The sequence below is a fragment of the Balaenoptera musculus genome, chromosome 16 (assembly GCF_009873245.2).
Source record: "Balaenoptera musculus isolate JJ_BM4_2016_0621 chromosome 16, mBalMus1.pri.v3, whole genome shotgun sequence".
Classification (NCBI taxonomy): Eukaryota; Metazoa; Chordata; class Mammalia; order Artiodactyla; family Balaenopteridae; genus Balaenoptera; species Balaenoptera musculus.
Window position 1 is genome coordinate 35,167,583 of NC_045800.1, and position 17,859 is coordinate 35,185,441.

The 17,859-nt window shown below is 36.0% G+C and overlaps 1 protein-coding gene across 2 annotated transcripts in view; it reads right to left on the bottom strand.

Moving 5' to 3' along the window:
* Positions 1-4,943: 4,943 nt before the first annotated feature.
* The window catches only part of BTAF1 (B-TFIID TATA-box binding protein associated factor 1), an 87,332-nt gene continuing 74,416 nt past the window's right edge, over positions 4,944-17,859 (bottom strand). Inside the window, exons 31-38 of one of the 2 annotated variants that reach the window (XM_036828506.1) lie at positions 15,726-15,867; positions 15,444-15,574; positions 13,688-13,813; positions 12,103-12,255; positions 10,047-10,258; positions 8,628-8,787; positions 8,072-8,241; positions 4,944-6,548 (exon numbers count right to left, since the gene is read on the bottom strand). In XM_036828506.1, the coding sequence (XP_036684401.1) occupies positions 6,401-6,548; positions 8,072-8,241; positions 8,628-8,787; positions 10,047-10,258; positions 12,103-12,255; positions 13,688-13,813; positions 15,444-15,574; positions 15,726-15,867 (1,242 nt within the window). In that variant the 3' untranslated portion in view covers positions 4,944-6,400. Of the gene's footprint in view, positions 6,549-8,070; positions 8,242-8,627; positions 8,788-10,046; positions 10,259-12,102; positions 12,256-13,687; positions 13,814-15,443; positions 15,575-15,725; positions 15,868-17,859 lie in introns of both variants that reach the window. The other variant, XM_036828507.1, reaches the window with a different exon arrangement.

Genomic DNA, 17,859 nt, shown 5'->3' on the forward strand with positions numbered 1-17,859 from the left:
TAAGCGTATGCTTAACTTTTTAAGAAACAGCCAAACTGTTTTCCAAAGTGGCCACACCACTTTGCTCTGCATCTTCATCAGCAGTTCATATTGTCAGTTTTTAAAATTTTGAATTATTTTCATAGGTGTGTAATTGTAGTGGATATACCACTACACACTATTGGAAAAGATGTTGAACATTTTGAACATCTTTTCATGTGCTTATTTGTCTTTCATATATCTTATTTGGTGATGTATCTGTTCAAATATTTTGCTTGTTTTTAAATTGGGTTGCTTACTGAGTTTTAGAAGTTCTTTATGTATTCTTGATATTTTCAAGATATAAGCCTTTTATCAGATATGTGATTTGGAAATATTTTCTCTCATGCTGTGGCTCTTCATTCTTTCTAGTATCTTTCAAATAGTGGAAGTTCTTAATTTTTTCCAAAGTACAACTTACATTTTTTTCTTCTATGGATCATGCTTATAGTATAATTTCTAAGAAATCTTTGCCCAACCCAACATCACAAAAATTTTCTCTGATGTTTTCTGTTTCTATAGAAGTTAAACAGCTTTAGGTTTATCATGTATGTCCATGGTTAACTTTGAATTAAATTTTGCATAAGATATAAGGTATGTTTGGAGTTGTGGGTTATTATTTTTGTTTTTTAGTGTATGGACACACACTTTTTGAAAAGATTATCTTCTCCATTGAGTTGCCTTAGCACCTTTGTAGAAAATCAATTGACTTTTTAAGTGTCAATATATTTGTAGGCAATGTGTTCTGTTCCATTAATCTGTCTTTATGCCAGTACTACACTCTCTTGACTACTATACATTTATAGTAAGCTTTAAAATCTGGCAGTGTAAGTCTTACAACTGTTTCCTTTTTCATAGTTGTCTTTGATTACTATGGTTCCTTTGCCTTTCCATAAAAATTTTAGCATCAGTTTGATATGTACAAAATGTCCTCCTGGAAATTGATTGGAATTGCTTTGTGTCTATAGATCTGTATGGAGAGAACTGAAATCTTAACAATTTTGAGTTTTGAATCCATGAACATAATATGTATCTCTATTTTTTAATATCTTTTTGATTTCCTTCATCAGCATTTTTGTAGTTTTCAGCACACAAACCTTTTTACATGTTTTCTAAGACTTATTTTATGGATTTTGGTGCTATTATAAAAAGAATGTTTAAAAATTTCAGTTTCCAATTTTTTATTGCCAAGTATAAAAATACATTTGACTTTTTGTATATTGTCTTTGTATCCCGAGAACTTTCTAAACTCAATTCTGGTAGCTTTTTTGTAGATTCTTCGGAATTTTCTACATAGACAACCATTGTAAGTCAAAAGTTTTGTCTCTTATTTTCTGAAGTGTGTGCTTTCCTTTTATTGCCATATTGCACAAGGAAGGACCTTAAGTATATCTTTGATCTATCTTTATGCCAATACTACACTCTCCTGAATAGGAGTGGAGAAAGTGGATACTGTATTTGTGATTTTAATTTCTTAAAATTTGCCAGGACTTGCATTATGGCTCAGCATATGGTCAGTTTTGGTGAATGTTCCACACAAGCTTCCAAAGAATGTATTCTGGAGTTGTTGGGTATATCTAGGTATGTCAATTAAGTCACATTTGTTAACCATATTATTCAAATTGTCTATATCCTGTTGCTTTTTTTTTTTGGCCTGCTTGTTCTACTGAAAGAGGTGAGTTAAAATCTCTAACTATGACCTTGGACCTGTCCATTTCCTTTTATGTAGTTGTCTATTTTTCCTTTATGGATTTTGAGGTGTATATCAGTTTGGAGCTGTTATAACTTCCTGGTTAACTGAAATCACATTATCATTATGAGATACCCCTCTTTATTGTAAGTAATATTTTTTTGCCTTGAGGTCTACTTCTTCTGAAATTAATGTAACCATATCAGCTGTTGGCTAAGGTATCCTTCCTCCTCACTGGTCTTTAAGCTTCTCCCATTGTGTTTGGTACAGAGTAGGAAGTGATCAATAAGTGTTGTGCATGTGACTGTCACTCAGTTTTTTGTTTCAAATGTGCAATAACCATATATGTGATTTGTTTGTATATCCCTAAACAGTGTTTCATTTTTACCTGTTTTTAGTCTTTATATAGACTGAAACTATACATATTTTATTATTTTTTTCACTCAACTTCGTTTTTGAGATTTATCCATGTTTTACTATAGTCATTGATTTTTCACTGCTTTATAGTACTTCACTATATAAATAACACCGCAGGAGATCTCATTCAGTCCCATTCCTTAAAAATACTATCTTCCAAATTTATATCTCTAGTCTTGACCTTTCCTTTGAGCTCTAGATTCAACATCTCTCCTTTGATATAACAAGGATCTCAATTTAATGACCAAAAGACAATTCTTGATTTCCTACTCTCCCCCTTCCCAATCTGTTCCTTTTTCAGTATTCCATATCTCCCCATGACACCATTCACCAAGCTGTACAAGAACCAAAATCGAGATGGAAACACATTTGGTTTTACATTGAGGCATTAGCAGGGGGACAGACTGACTTGACTGGGGTAAATATGGTGGGATATGCTGAAAGTGAGAGAGATGGGCGGGGGCCAGAACATGTAGGGCTTGTATACCATGGTAAGGAGTTCAGATTCAGTATGAGTGTTATAGGAAGTCATGGGAGGCTTAGCAAGCAGGAAGACCAGTTAGAATACAGTAGTCCTGAAGAGTTAAGATGATGGTGGGAACTATAGCAGTAGTAGTAGAGATGGAGAATGGTGAACAGACTTGGAATATATTTTGGAGCCAGAGATGGTAGAACTTGCTGATAGACTGGATGCAGGGGTGTGTAATAATCAGAGTTAAGTCAAAGACGACTTTGTCTCTTTTCCCATATCCCATTCCTTCTGGACCCTCCTATGAACTGTATTATTAGGTGCTCTCATTCCATCTCCCATGATTTTTGCCTGCCCTTTCATAGTTTCTATCAATCCATCTCTGTATCCCATCATAGATGATTTTATAAGATCAGTCTCCCAATTCACATTCTCTCTTCACCTGTGTCTAATCTGCATTGATGACTATCAAGTTTTCAATTCCAGTGACTTTTTTTCATTTATGAATGTTTCAAATTTGCCTTTTTTTAAAAATTAATTATTTATTTTTATTTTTGGCTGTGTTGGGTCTTCGTTTCTGTGCGAGGGCTTTCTCCAGTTGCGGCAAGCGGGGGCTACTCTTCATCGCAGTGCGCGGGCCTCTCACCATTGTGGCCTCTCTTGTTGCGGAGCACAGGCTCCAGACGCGCAGGCTCAGTAGTTGTGGCTCACGGGCCCAGTTGCTCCGTGGCATGTGGGATCTTCCCAGACGAGGGCTCGAACCCGTGTCTCCTGCATTGGCAGGCAGATTCTCAACCACTGCGCCACCAGAGAAGCCCTCAAATTTGCCTAACTTTTAAATAATGTTTTCCTTATTTTCATATCTAATCATTATTTTATGGTCTTTCGGATTATTCTATTTGCAGTTTTTATTCTATTTTTTTAAGTAACTATTTTTTAAAGATTTATTTAATTTTTGGCTGCACTGGGTCTTAGTTGCAGCACGCAGGATCTTTGCTGAGGCATGCGGGATCTTTCGTTGTGGCACGTGGGCTTTTTGTTGCGGCACGCGGGCTTCTCTCTAGTTGTGGCGTGCAGGCTCCAGGGCACGTGGGCTCTGTAGTTGTGGCTTGTGGGTTCCAGAGCACGCAGGCTCTCTAGTTGTGGTGCGGGCTTAGTTGCCCCATGGCATGTAGGATCTTAGTTCCCTGATCAGGGATCAAACCCTCGTCCCCTGCATTGTAAGGTGGTTTCTTTACCACTGGACCACCAGGGAAGTCCCTATTTGCAGTTTTTAAATAACGAATTTTCCTATTTGCATCTGCTGACTCTTCCTCCTGGCAGTTCATTGCCTCCTGTAGATTGTGTGTGAGTTTAATCTTAGAAGCTTTCCCCTGTGGTAATCCTAAGGGACCCTATCTGAAACTGTTCCTATAGGGCAGTTTTGTTTGCTTCTGCTAGGGTCCCAGAGTTGATTTGTTATTTTCTTAATCTGTGGTTCTTATAGCTATACACTTAAAATAACCCAACCTTACTTACCTTTGGTACAGGTATTCTGGGATTCTGATTTCTCATAGACGACTTTGTGATTCTGGGCTCTTGGACAGTTCTACTAGTCCTGTTTCAATACATGAACTCTTTGTGGATTTATGGAGAGGATTAAGTTATAGCTCTACTTTCTCCTGTGAGCCTGAAACCATGGCTGTTGTCCCTACACAGATAATAGGATCTCAGCTCCTATATTCTTCAACAGAACTTCACCGGTTTGAGGGAATTTACTAGAGACTGGTGGGAACCCTTTCTTTATGCAGGAGGCAATTTTTGATGTCTGACACTGACTTGTGTGACTAGCAAATATTTTGTTACTTGATACAACTCAAGTTATTGCTTTGTAGATTCACACTGAGTACTCTGGCACTTGATAACAGATGTTCCTGCAATCAATTTCACTTAGATTCCACTGATGCCAGCATGTATTCTGGGAAATCGGGAGGTCTATCTTTAATCGGGAGGTATAAGATTGTACTGGGATTAAATATTTGGAACAGATATGTGAATGCAGTGCTGTTACCTTTCTGTAATTTCTATTATGCTCTTATAGTCCCCCCACTTTTGTCTCTGAGTGGTCACATCCCCAAACAGCTTCACTGTGCTATGTACAATGGATATTCTGTATAAAGTCAAGAATTTCCTTTTTTGTCTTCCACCAAATTTGACTATAAATCCTAAATAATGAAAAAATAACCATTTAATTAGTAAGAAAAAAGATCTTGAGCTTTTTTAGAACATATCTAAACTAATGATCTTTTGCTTTTTCTAGTGATCATTTCCTACAAATAACACACAGTTGCACATATTTTTACAGTTAAATCTTTTTTTTATTCTCTTGTGGAATGCTATGTTTAATGTTACAGTATGGTTGTCAAAGCTACTGAAATGTGACACATCCATGTCTAAATGCTGCAGAACAGTAAAACTTTATTTTAACAAAAAGTTATTTTACAGCTGAGGTCTGATGGTTTTGAAACCAATGCCTATGTGTATGGCCAGCCACAAACCTGGGGGATGTTTATTTCCTGTACATGTATATACAAATATATCCCATACATATATATGCACACAGGCATGTATTAATTTATGTGTGAAATATATAAAATTATATACATACACATACATGCATATCTATATACATATACCCACCCTCACTATTGAGCTCACTTTTCTAACACTAATCAGCTTCATGCCCAATTATTGCTGCCCAGTATAACTACATGATTTTAGTGCCAATACCAAGCACCCTTTTGGATGCAGGATAGGTACATCTGTGCATATAGATATGTGTATTTATGTATGTTTGTGTGTATAAAGGAATCATTTCTCCCTTTTATGCTTCAGTCATGCATTACTACAATAAACAGTCTTTTCACCATAGGTTTTGAAATTCTAAACAGTGTAAAATCTACTTCTGGAAAACTGTATAGGTTCATAGTTACAAAAAATATATATTTTATATATATATGTGTGTGTGTATATATATATATATATATATATATATACACACACACATATATATATATATATATATGATTGAAACCTATTGAGTAGATATGTTCTCAGAATCTGGCTATATCCTAGCCCTTAGATAAATTAAAAGAACACCCTCTTAATAGGATGTTATGATAGCCTTAAATAGAACATTACCTGTATTTAGAATAGTTGATATATTTTAAAAGTTGACAAAATGATGTTAAAGATTTGAACAACACTATGCCTTTGCATTAAATATATAAAGGTTTCCACCAAAAGCTTGGTTCAATTCATTGTCTAAGATTTTCATGTTCCAAGAGTAACCAGTATTGTAGTCATTATTCTTAAAATTATGGCTCATTAAAGGCTTTTATACAAAAAAAGCCCTAGTTTTAATCATTTATAAAAACAAGGTCTCTTTAAAAGGAAAAATGTACATGAACACTAAAGTACTCATGGATATTAGCCTGTACAAAGTGACTACTATGTAAAGATAGGAGGCTTGTTCCCAGTAAGAACACCTCATGGTAGCACATGTAAACCTGGTTTGGTTCCTCTGCTCTGCAGCTATTCAGCATGTAAAATTTAAACCATTTCACATTAACATTTAAATTTAATACAGTGCAAATGTTTGAGAATAACTTGTTCCCCCCAGTGAAACAAGAACCAGCGTTATGCTGAATATTCTTCAGATCTATTTACACATTGAGCTAAAAAGTTCACCATAAACTTTGAAATTTGCTGAATATCAGCAGAAATGTTACTGAACTAGCAGCAATTGCATTTACGATATTTGATAGTTATTTGAGAGAATGCATGAAATTTTCCAGGCTGTACTCTGAATCGTATTGCTCTTGATCCCAAAGATCGCTCAGGTTTTCAAGAACTGATTTCATACTTGCTTTTCCAGAAGTAGAGGCGTCAGCTTTTTCTCCTTTGCCATCCTTAAGAAAAATTGGCAGAAAGATAAAATGAAAGATTAATTTCAGAAATTTTATTTTCCTTTAAAATATCATCATACTTGTTTCTAACATTGCACTTTTTCAACAGAGTTAAACACTTCAAAATATAGGGAAGTTCGTGAACTCATAAGATAGCCTATTCTATTTTCCCACAGCCCTAATAATTTATCATTTTACGCTTTTTACTTGAGAAAAATTTTAAGAACACTGCAAAGAACTCACTGTTAACTGTGTCACATTGGCTTTGTCATTCTTCTCCCCTGTGTGTGTATATATGTATATATATATATATATATATACCTGTGTATATGTTAGTATTAGATATATAGTTAAATTATCAGCCTTTCCCAAAACCATTTGAGAGTAAGTTGTACATAATTATGCCCCTTTATCCCAAGAACAAGGACATTCTCTTACATAACCAAAGTACAAAGATCAAATTGAGGAAATTTAATATTGGTATATTAAGATGATCTCATATGTAGTCCATATTCAAATTTTGCCAGTAAGATCCTTTATGGCAATAGTTCTTGCTTCCTTGGAACACCCCTTGAGCCCAGTTTCCTTGGAACACCCCTTGAGCCCAGTTTCTGCTCGCTGAAAGTCACCCATAAGAATATTGTTTCAAACAGAATAAAATACATTTGAAGCAATCCATGTTTCTTTGAGACTTTTTTCTGGCTTACACAGATCTTGTTCTTTCAACCTCCCTTACGTGACATGATTGAAGAACCTTTCTCCATTCTGGCCATCTTTTGGGGATTCACTGATTTGTTACTGTTTAAAATGCAGCACCCAGAACCAGACAGTATTCTAAGTGTGGCTTAACACACACAGAGTAGAGTGGAACTACTTTCTCTCACATTTGGACACTATAATTCTGTTATTACAGCTAGTTTAATTGCATTATATAAGGCCATTTCTTACCCTAATTTATACTGAGTGTACAGTTGATTTTCTGAACCTACACAGGACTTTAAATCCAACCCTATTAGTTTTACATTATTAGATCAACCAATATTTCCAGCTGGTGCATCCTTTGATAATGGATTGTTATCTGATATATTAGTTCCATCATCCACAATAACAACAATAGCTACTATTTATTATCTTCACAACTCTGTAGTAACATAGGCATTGTTATCCTGCCGAGGCTGAAGATGCTCAGAGAAGTTAATTTGCCTAAGGTCACCAGTTAATAGGAGGCAGGGCAAGAAACACAGACCCAGGTCTAGCTGACTCCAGAAACAGCTGTCCTTTAGCAGGTAGGGACTAAGGAAAGAAAATCTGGGGAAGACACTGGAGACATCAATCAAAAGTCAGACCTTCAAACATCCCCTAGTATCCTGGAGAGTTTTATCTGGACATCAAAAATTCCCACAAAGGGTTGTCTAGGTGATACTGAAGTGAATGACTTTTGCTCCTCCTTTTAATACTTTTACCAAGCAGTTCCAGGAAGTCTGTGAACACATTAAAAATACAACAAATTGTGTAAGTTCTTTCTTTACCTTATCAAGAGTAAACAGATCAAGGAGTTGATCTGTCCCCATACTCTGCAAACTAGAATTCTCTTGGCTAATAACAGTATTTGCTATGTTCATCTTGAATTTCTGCAAACCCATTATTTTCTCTTCCAACGTTCCTCTGGTTATCAATCGGTACACATTAACCACACGTTTCTGAATGAGAAAAAGAAGTTAAGCAACTGTAGCATGAATAAATGGGTAAGTAAGTTTTGAGATTTACCAAGTCAGAGGGCTTGCATACTTGTACTAAGTACTTAACTACTATTGAATTAGGATTGGGTTTTCTTTATCTGTGCCCATGACCTTAAAATGTTTGCAGACGATCACAGAATATTAGGAATGGACAGTTTCCCAGGTTTTCTTAGCCCAAGCACCTCATTTAATGCATGAGGAAATGGTGCCACAAAATTAAGTGACTTGCCTAACGTCACAACACTTACTAACATAAGAGCAGGCACTTAAACCAAGGCTTCCTGTCTTTTGGGGGGAGTGATTTTTCCCAGGGCACAAGGTAACACCTGTGCGTGCTGACTTTTTACCTGCCCAATGCGATGGGCCCGGTCCATAGCTTGTAGATCGCGCATGGGATTCCAGTCATGCTCCACAAACACCACCGTGTCAGCGCCTGTTAAGTTAAGCCCCAGGCCACCAACGTGAGTTGTAAGTAAGAGAACATCTATGGATGGATCATTGTTAAACCTAAAAACATAGATATTAAAAAATAAAATTAGTACATTTCTTCCTAAAGTTCCAGTAACAGAAACTGAACTGTTTAATAAAAGTTAAAGAGCACAAATGAGAACACTGCTTTATAATCCACGACACGGACGTTTCTGTGACCACCTGAGTTCAGACTATCAATATACATAACATCTTTAGTAGTAGATAGAAGGTATTCTAGAATATGTCAGAAATTTCATACCTAGCAATTAAGTCCAATTGCAAAATGGATGCAAAAATGGAACACTAATTATAATTAAGACAAAACCCAACTATGAACCTTTAACACATGGAGACAGAAGAGCGTAGAGAAAGGTTAGATCAGTCAGGGAAGGCAGAAGATTAGCGTGCTGAGGGTTGCTAAAATTGTACTAGTCCTAGAAGATATTGACAAAGGACATCTGGTAGCTTCTAGGAAAAAGAAAAACTAACGTTTCTAAGCTACCATTTATTACTCACTCTGAGTCAAGCAATGGGCTTTGTACTTTATATGCTTTATGTTATTTAATTGTTACAACAGCTCTATAAGATATGATGATTATTGTTTTTTGAGAGACTCTCAGGCTGTGTGGATAATAAACAGGCCCAAGAGAACACTGCCTCAGTGGTAGAGTCAGGAGTCAAACCTGGGTTCAAAGTCCCTTCGTGGGTCTCTAACTTTTTTGTGCCTAAAAATCTCTTAGGGATGCTTGTTAAAAATGCTCACTCTTGAAGTCAGCAGGCCTGGGACATAACCTAGGAATACGCATTTTTAAAAACGAACCCCTGAGATTTCCAAAGCAGAGGGAGCAGACCACACGTAAGAAACACTGCACTCAGTGATTCTGCTTCCAAGCTAGGCCAGCTTCCAACTTGTTTTCAGCAGAGACAGAGGGATCAGGATAAAGAGCTTAGTTAAGCCATTTGTTTGCTTCCTCCTGCCCCAACCCCCAAAAACAGATGAGGGGAAAGTAGTTATCTCTATTTTTTGTTGATGCCTTCAATTTCTTTCATGCCCTTAGGAGTGCTTTCCTAATACAGTCACACTTTTTTTCCCCCTAACTAAACAAACTATTCAATTATATTTCTGCAGTTCTGTATTGTAAAAAGGTAAAGATTTAGTTGGGTTGAATTATACAACAAAAAAACACATTTGCAAATATCTAAGCAAAGAAGATACTTCATGAGGCAAACTTCTATGTAGGTAATAATAATAAATTGACTGTAACTTGATTTGTAAGATTTTAGAAGCCACTTACCGTGAAACAATGGAATGCCTCTGACCAGGAGGTATGCTACCATCTAATCTCAGGTAAGTGACAGAGGGTAAGTGAGGTTTGAGAAGATCATGCTCTACTATATCAAGCATGCTTTTAAGCTGACAGAAGATCAGTATCCTGTGCTGGGCTACAACAGACTCTGTGCCACTCTCGGAAGTGCTGCCATTTCCCAAACCACAGTCCAACAGCAACTTGAAAAAAGAATCAATTGTTACGCAGATGTTCAATAAAAGCAGGCAGTCAATCTCACCAAAATAAATACCTCTCTTTGTGGTGAGAAAAGGTTAACTTACCTGTGACCTGAAAAGCAGATTAGCATTTTGGGCTCTCATTTATAACATTTTCTACACTAGCCCGTGTGAAATCTAAAATCTTCATCCATTAGTTATTCTCAATAAAATTTAAGCCAGAATAACTACAAAAAGTTAAAACAATGAAGTCCAGATTTTACAATAAGATCTTAATTTTTAAGGCTAGAAGAACTAAATGGTATTAACATTTACATTAACTTGGAATTGGTTCCTTTAATTTAACCTTTCCAAATTTCAGAATTTTTTAAAACTCCATTTTTAAAAGTTATACCAAGAGTGACATGAGCAAAATGGCAGAGCAAGCAGTTCCTAGAAAAATAAATTCCAGTGATCCACACTGACACACATTATAATCAAACTGTTGAAAGACAAAGACAAAAAGCGAAATCTTGACAACAGCAAGAGAAAAGTGACCACCTCCCCCCACCACACGACCTGTGGGATCTTCGTCTCCCAACCAGGGATCAAACCCGGGCCCCGGCAGTGAAAGCGGCAAGTCCTAACCACTGGACTGCCAGGGAATTCCCAAAAGTGACTTCCTGTAAAAGGGATTCTCAATGAGATGAACACCTGTTTTCTCATCAGACACCATGGAGGACATGACCAAGAAAGTTAAAAGACAATCTATAGAATGGGAGAAAGTATTTGTAAATCATATATCTGATAAAGGCTTAATATCTAGAATATAAACTCCTAAAACTCAACCAAAAGACAAACAATGCAATGAAAAAAACAGTCAAAGGACTTAAACAGGCATTTCTCCAAAGAAGATATACAAATGTCCCAATAAGCACATGAAAAACAACATCATTAGTCATTAGGAATAGCAAATCAAATCAACAATGTGATACCACTTCATACCTATTGTGATGGCTATACTTAAAAAAAGGAAAATAGTGTTGGTGAGGATGTAGGGAAATCAGAACCCTGGCACATAGCTTGGGAATGTACATGTTGCAGCCACTGTGGAAAGCAGTTTGGCAGTTCCTGAAAAAGTTAAACATAGAATTGCTATATAATACAGCAATTCCACTCTTAGGTCTAATATTTTAAAGAACTAAAAAGAGGGACTCAAAACAGATACTTATAAGCTAATGCTCATTGCAGCATTATTCACAATAGCCAGAAGGTGGAAACAACCCAAGTGTCATCAACACATGACTGGATAAGCAAAATGTACCGGTGGTGGTAATAACAACAACAACAAAGGACTATTATCCGGCCATAAAAAGGAATGAAGTACTGATATGTGCTCTAACATGAATGAACCTTGAAAATAAGTGAAATAAGCCAGCCACAAAAGAACAACGATATGATTCCACTTACATGAAATATTTAGAACAGGCAAATTCATACAGACAGAAAGTAGATTAGAGGTTCCCTGGGGTTACAGAAAGGGGAGTGGGAAGTTATTGCTTAATAGGTACAGAGTTTCTGTTTGGTTGATGGAAAAATTTTGGAAATAAATAGTGGTGATGGTTACATAACACTGTGGATGTTATTAATGCCATAGAATTCTACACTTAAAAATGGTTAAAACAGCATATATTATGTTATATATTTTACCACAAGTTTTTAAAAAGCTGTATCAAAAATTTAACAAACCAAATTTAAAAATAAAAGAAACAGTAAACACCTCAGTAATCTTTTGGAAAAGCAAATTTACCTACTGTTACAGACCAAGAATGTACAACACACATCTAACACTTAAAAGACCTACTTACTTGTTTCAAAGCCGAGAGTTTAGGGGCATGTTGAATATCATGGAGAGAAGAATTCTGAACTGCAAGTTTTTCACTAGTACTCTTGAACTCTGGATGTTGAGGTGTTAAGACTAATGCTGGATGGTTGCACAGTTTACGTAGGTACTGTAATGCCTTTAAGAAAGGGAAAAAAGTATATACAAGTCTCCTTCACATGCCACAAATGTTCATATCTCAGTATCTTTGCCATGCTAGTCTGTCTATCTAAAATGCCTTTCTTCCCCTTCTCGCTACTCCTGCTCATTCTTCAAGAAACAGTTCAAGTATCTCATCTGTGATGTCTTCATCTGTGCTTCTTATGCAACTTGTATTTATTTTTGTGACAGCATTTATAACTTGTATAAACTGTACTGTTTTTGTCTGTCTCCCCCACTAGACAATGAGCTTCTCGTGAAAGAATGTCTTATTTATTAGCTCCTAGCTAACCCTTTCCCACTCAAAGTGCCTGATAATGCTGATGGATGATTCTAGAACTAGACATCATTTTCTAAAGAAAGGTTTCTCAAACTTCAGTGGGTATAAAAACTTCTTGAGGACCTTATAAATCTGTAAATCTCTCCCCTCTACACAGTATTTTGATTCAACATGTCTGGTGGTGGGAAGGGTAAGGTGGAACTAGGTGGTTGTGTTTGAGAATCAGAAGCCCCTCAGGTCTTTTTTTTTCTTTCTCTGATTCAGCCATACCCTTTGTCTTTTGTCAATTACTTGGCTGACAGTTTGGGTCTCAACTGTATCCATAAGCACTTTGACAGAAACTGTGGGAGAGGTATAAGCCTTCAAAATCACCTTTTCCCATTTCTATCTTTAAAACTGCTACACGTCTTTAATTTATTGGTGACAAGGGGGTTTGGAAGGTATTCTACAGTGGAATATTTCAAAAGGGAAAGAAAAAAAGTGAGTTGATACTGTCTCTTTTTTTCTCAAGCACATTCATCATCTGTCTCAGGACTTCTGTGCTTTATGTACACTCTGCCTGGAATCACTCCCCCCCCACATATCTGCATGCCTCAATCTTCCTTCAGATCTTCGCTCAAATGTCACCTTTTCAGTGACATCCCTGATCACTCTATTGAAAACCACAACCTACCGTGATTCCTATACTGTATAACCCTATACTTGCCTTTTTTTTTTTTTTTTACATGATATATATATTTTACTTACTTAATCATTTTTCACCTCTACAAGGGAAGGGGTCTGTTTTGTCCACTGCTTTAATTAACCCCTGAGGTTAGAAAAATTACTGCCTTGTGGTAGATGTTCAAATATTTTTTTGAATAGAAAATAAAAGGTTCTCTATTTTAAAACCCTTCTTTTCATGTAATATACAAACATATATTGCGGTTTTTACTTTAATTTTAATATTAAATTACTTATTAATTACTATGAATATGAAAATAAATTAAATTGGTACTTTTACCTATTTTCAAGAATGTATACACAATACTGAAAAAAATTAAATAAACCCGTATTTCAGTGTTCCATGTAAAAACTGCTGCACTGAAGAACATTCTTCAACAACATTTAAAAAGTGGACTGCAATATATACCTGGAATACGTGGCCTGTAGCTTTAAGCTTTGGTTTTTCAGTTTCTTCAGAAAGTGCAGCTGAAGAAACTGTTTCATCAACATCACACTTGGCACGAGACTTAGCAAAATCCTCGTAGAGCTGAACCTGTAAAATTCCCCCCATGAAAGCAATAAGTATATTTATTTTCAATTGTTCAAAATATAACTATATAGCAAAGGCCAATAAAAGCAGTAATTTAAATCAGCCCTCATCAAAGAAAATAAATTATGATACCTATATTTCACTACTTGATTACAGATGACCCACTGCATCTTGGTAAATTCCTCTTAAATTACATTTAGAAAACAAGTTTAACACATTGTTTGGCTGCTAAAATATTTTAAAAAGTAGTCAAATAGTCCTAGACCCAATTTTTCCACTGTGTTCAAGAAGAGAAATACATTACCAATAAAAGAGAACTTTAACCCTTACAAGTAAATGAGGAAATCTTCCTTAAGTGAAGTTACGTGGTCAAGACCCTAATAGGTATATTTCAAAAGACCAAGTTTAAAAAAGGATACTAACTGCAGAACCCATACCAAGTTCAAAGTATTATCTTGGAGTCTGGGTTCCTGCCTTGTATATGCTAAAACAATGTGAAAGGGAAGAGAATCTAGAGTGCTAGAGAACAGAAGTCAGAGAATAAAAACCTGTAGGTGCAAAACGAACCCAAATGTCACTTCCCTCCCCAGCCCCCTTCCTCCAGACTACTTAAATGTGTTTTATGAGGATGTTATAATACCACCACCAGTATATCATCTCAGGTTTTTTCATATGGCACCTTTTCTTTATTATACTTTAAAAAGTCTTCATCTCATTACCCCTAAAAATTTTTCCTTCAAGAAATATTAATCCAGTTTTTACAAATGAGGGATGGAGGCTCAGAGAGATGAGGTAGATAATATAAATGTGATCACAGAGCTCTTAGCATCTAAATTAGTGTCCTGTCCACTAAACTCAAGTTGTATAGATAAATACTAAAAGGTTAAATGTCTATACACTAGAGGGAAAGAAGCTATTTTCCAGGTATGTCTGTATATCTTTTATTCATTTGACCATACTAAATCAACTCTAATACTAAAACAGACTGATGCTTACTAACCTAGAACACAAAGTAAACGTTCAAACAGAAAATTCTGCTTATTGGCCATACCTTACTAAGACAAGAGATAGTTTCCCCTTACAAAAATACTGCACAAGGAAAGGCATACAATAAATTCCTTTGATAATGGTCTCTATGCACAAAACCAGAACTGTGCAGAAGCCAATACTTATTTTGAAAATTTATTGGCAATACTTTAAAAGGGACAAGGTCCCACTTCCCAACTCAGCCCTGATGTATACACCTATAATGCTGCTGTAAGGATATGACATTATAGGCAGACTTCTGGCCCTTATAAAACATTGGCTTTCTTCTTTATCATTTTAACCTTCCAACTTTTTCAATTAACTGGACATATATAACACAGCAATTATGATACTGGATTTTGTTTTAATGCTATATTCAAAATGCACATACCCAAATGTGTACTTACATATCCAAACAGATTCATTTAGGTTTTATCTACACCTGTTTGAAACTGAATATTCCTGAAGTCTAAGGAAGTAGAAGCTAGATTAGAGTGATAAACCAAAGGCTAAATCCCCTTTATTCAATACTTTTGTGGCTTGTTCAAAACATTCCCCTAATAAACATAGCACCAACAACCACAATTGCGATCACCAGATTCCTAACCTGGAGAGTACTAAGAGTACAGTAATAGTCTTGAATAATTTTGGGTGGTAGATCCTGCAAAACATCTTCTTTCATTCTTCTCAAAAGAAATGGCAGGACTTGGCGGTGCAGTGCATCCATCGCGAGAACACCTATTAATAATAACAGAGTTAACTTTATTCTATTTATTATTATTATTCTCTTATTAATTTCTCTTAATAATAAGATTAAATGGCTTCCCAAAATTTAGATATAAATTATATTCACTTGCACAGAGTATATAACTGTATCTCTTTTTCATACCTGCTTCTTGTTCACGACTGGAGCTTCGAGCATCCCTACTTGCTAATATAGGTTTACCGTATCGAGCAGCAAACTGGCGTTCAGTCCCCAAAAATCCTGGCATGAGGAAATCAAATAATGACCACAGCTCCAAAACGTTGTTCTGAATATAAGAAAAGAACACCAGTTATCTTGTGTACTAGGATTATTTCCTTATACTTAAAAATGGAACATTAATGAAAGCCAACTGTGATGACATAGATTATCACCACATTTTTGGGTATGAGTCTATACATACATATATTTTAAAGATTTTTTTGATGTGGACCACTTTTAAAGTCTTTATTGAATTTGTTACAATATTGCTTCTGTTTTCTGTTTTGGTTTTTTGGCCATGAGGCATGTGGGATCTTAGCTCCCCGACCAGGGATCAAACTCGCACCCCCTGCGAAGGCACAAGTCTTAACCACTGGACCGCCAGGGAAGTCTCTATGAGTCTATATTTTAACGTGTAAAATTTGGAGAAAATACTCTATCCTATTTGGAGGAAACTTTCAAGTCTCTTCCACCAGAATAAGCCTTGGTCCATGGTATTTAAATCCTACTGGTGGGTTCCATCAAGTAGTAAATAGAAGAGGAGAAAGATGAATACATGTCTGATTCTTCTAACTTTGAGACTCAGATTAACAGCAAGATTTAAGAAATTTGGCCAACACCACCATTTCTTCAACACAGGAAAACCTAGAAGAGTTTGGTTATAGGTCAAGTCTACCCAGTATTTATGGGTCATGAGGAACAGGCACAGGTTCTTTCCAATTCTGCTGGAGTTTCATGAAAAAAAAAAAAAAAAAAAGAAATCAACACTTTTTCATTTTGGATGCTTTCCCAGTATGTGTGGATCCTAAAGTGCCATCCCATCTGTTTACCCCTTCCAGAAGCCCTCCTCACCATGCTCAAGCAGTGGCTCACCATGCTGGGCTGCCATTCTATATTGAAACCCTTCTAATCCCACTTAGGCTCTGCCCCACGACTCATGGGCTACCATGGCTGTTTGATACAGAAACCCAGACACCTTACAGCTTCAGAGCTAAACTGTTGAGGTGTGGAAGGGGAAAAGAGAGCCTTTAAGCAAACAAATACTTCTTTTGTTGTGAAAGCTATAATCAATTTTAAAATACTATGACGTTTTCATATAAGCAAAACAAATCTTGATATATCAAACCTGAAAGAGTGATTTTTTCCATCTATCTATCTATCTATTTATTTATTTAGGCTATGCCGTGTGGCATGCAGGATCCTAGTTTCCAACCAGGGATCAAACCCATGCCCCCTGCACTGGGAGGGCAGAGTCTTAACCACTGGACCACCAGGGAAGTCCCTTTTTCCCTTTTAAATGTACTTTTTCTTACTTCCATTAAATTTTCATATGTTTGTAATTATGTTCTCTCTTGTGGTTATTAAAATCTGAAGTGTTTACTTAATAGACAAAACCCTAATACTTTAGTAGTCAGTCCATCACCAAAAATAAATTTAAAAGAAAAGTAACAAATACATAAAGAACCATCATTTTTTTAAGAGTCAGAAGCAATCTTAGAAGTCACTTGGTGTCTATCCTCCCACCAACTGGAGAATGATGGAGGGTATCTTCCCATCAGACTTGGCTATCCAAGCTAGATGTGAACATTTGCAACCAATTCCTCTGGAAGATAAGAGAATCTCTCAAAAGTATCTAAGGGCATTTACATACTCAGCCATCTCCTTCCTTTACCAAGATAAACTTTTACAATCTCTTTCCTTCAATTGCTTCCTAACCTCAGGTATTCATACCTCTCCTATATGATGAGTCACCTCTGAATCATCTTTAGCTTTTCAATGTTAAATCAGATTGTATTATACTGCAGAAGGAAAATGGCCAACGTGGAAGAAAATGTGACTAATGTCTCCCATACTTTGGACATAAGACTTATGTTTACATAGCCTAAAATTACATTTTAAATATGAGATTTAAAACCTAGTTTGCTCAGATACTGCTACATACCAAATGAACCATTATAAAAGCAAGATAATTATTGGAAATTATCATTCCTATAAACTAAAAAAACCTCTTTAATTCACTGTCAAATGCCAAGCCTTCTCTCCACATGGCAAATATTAA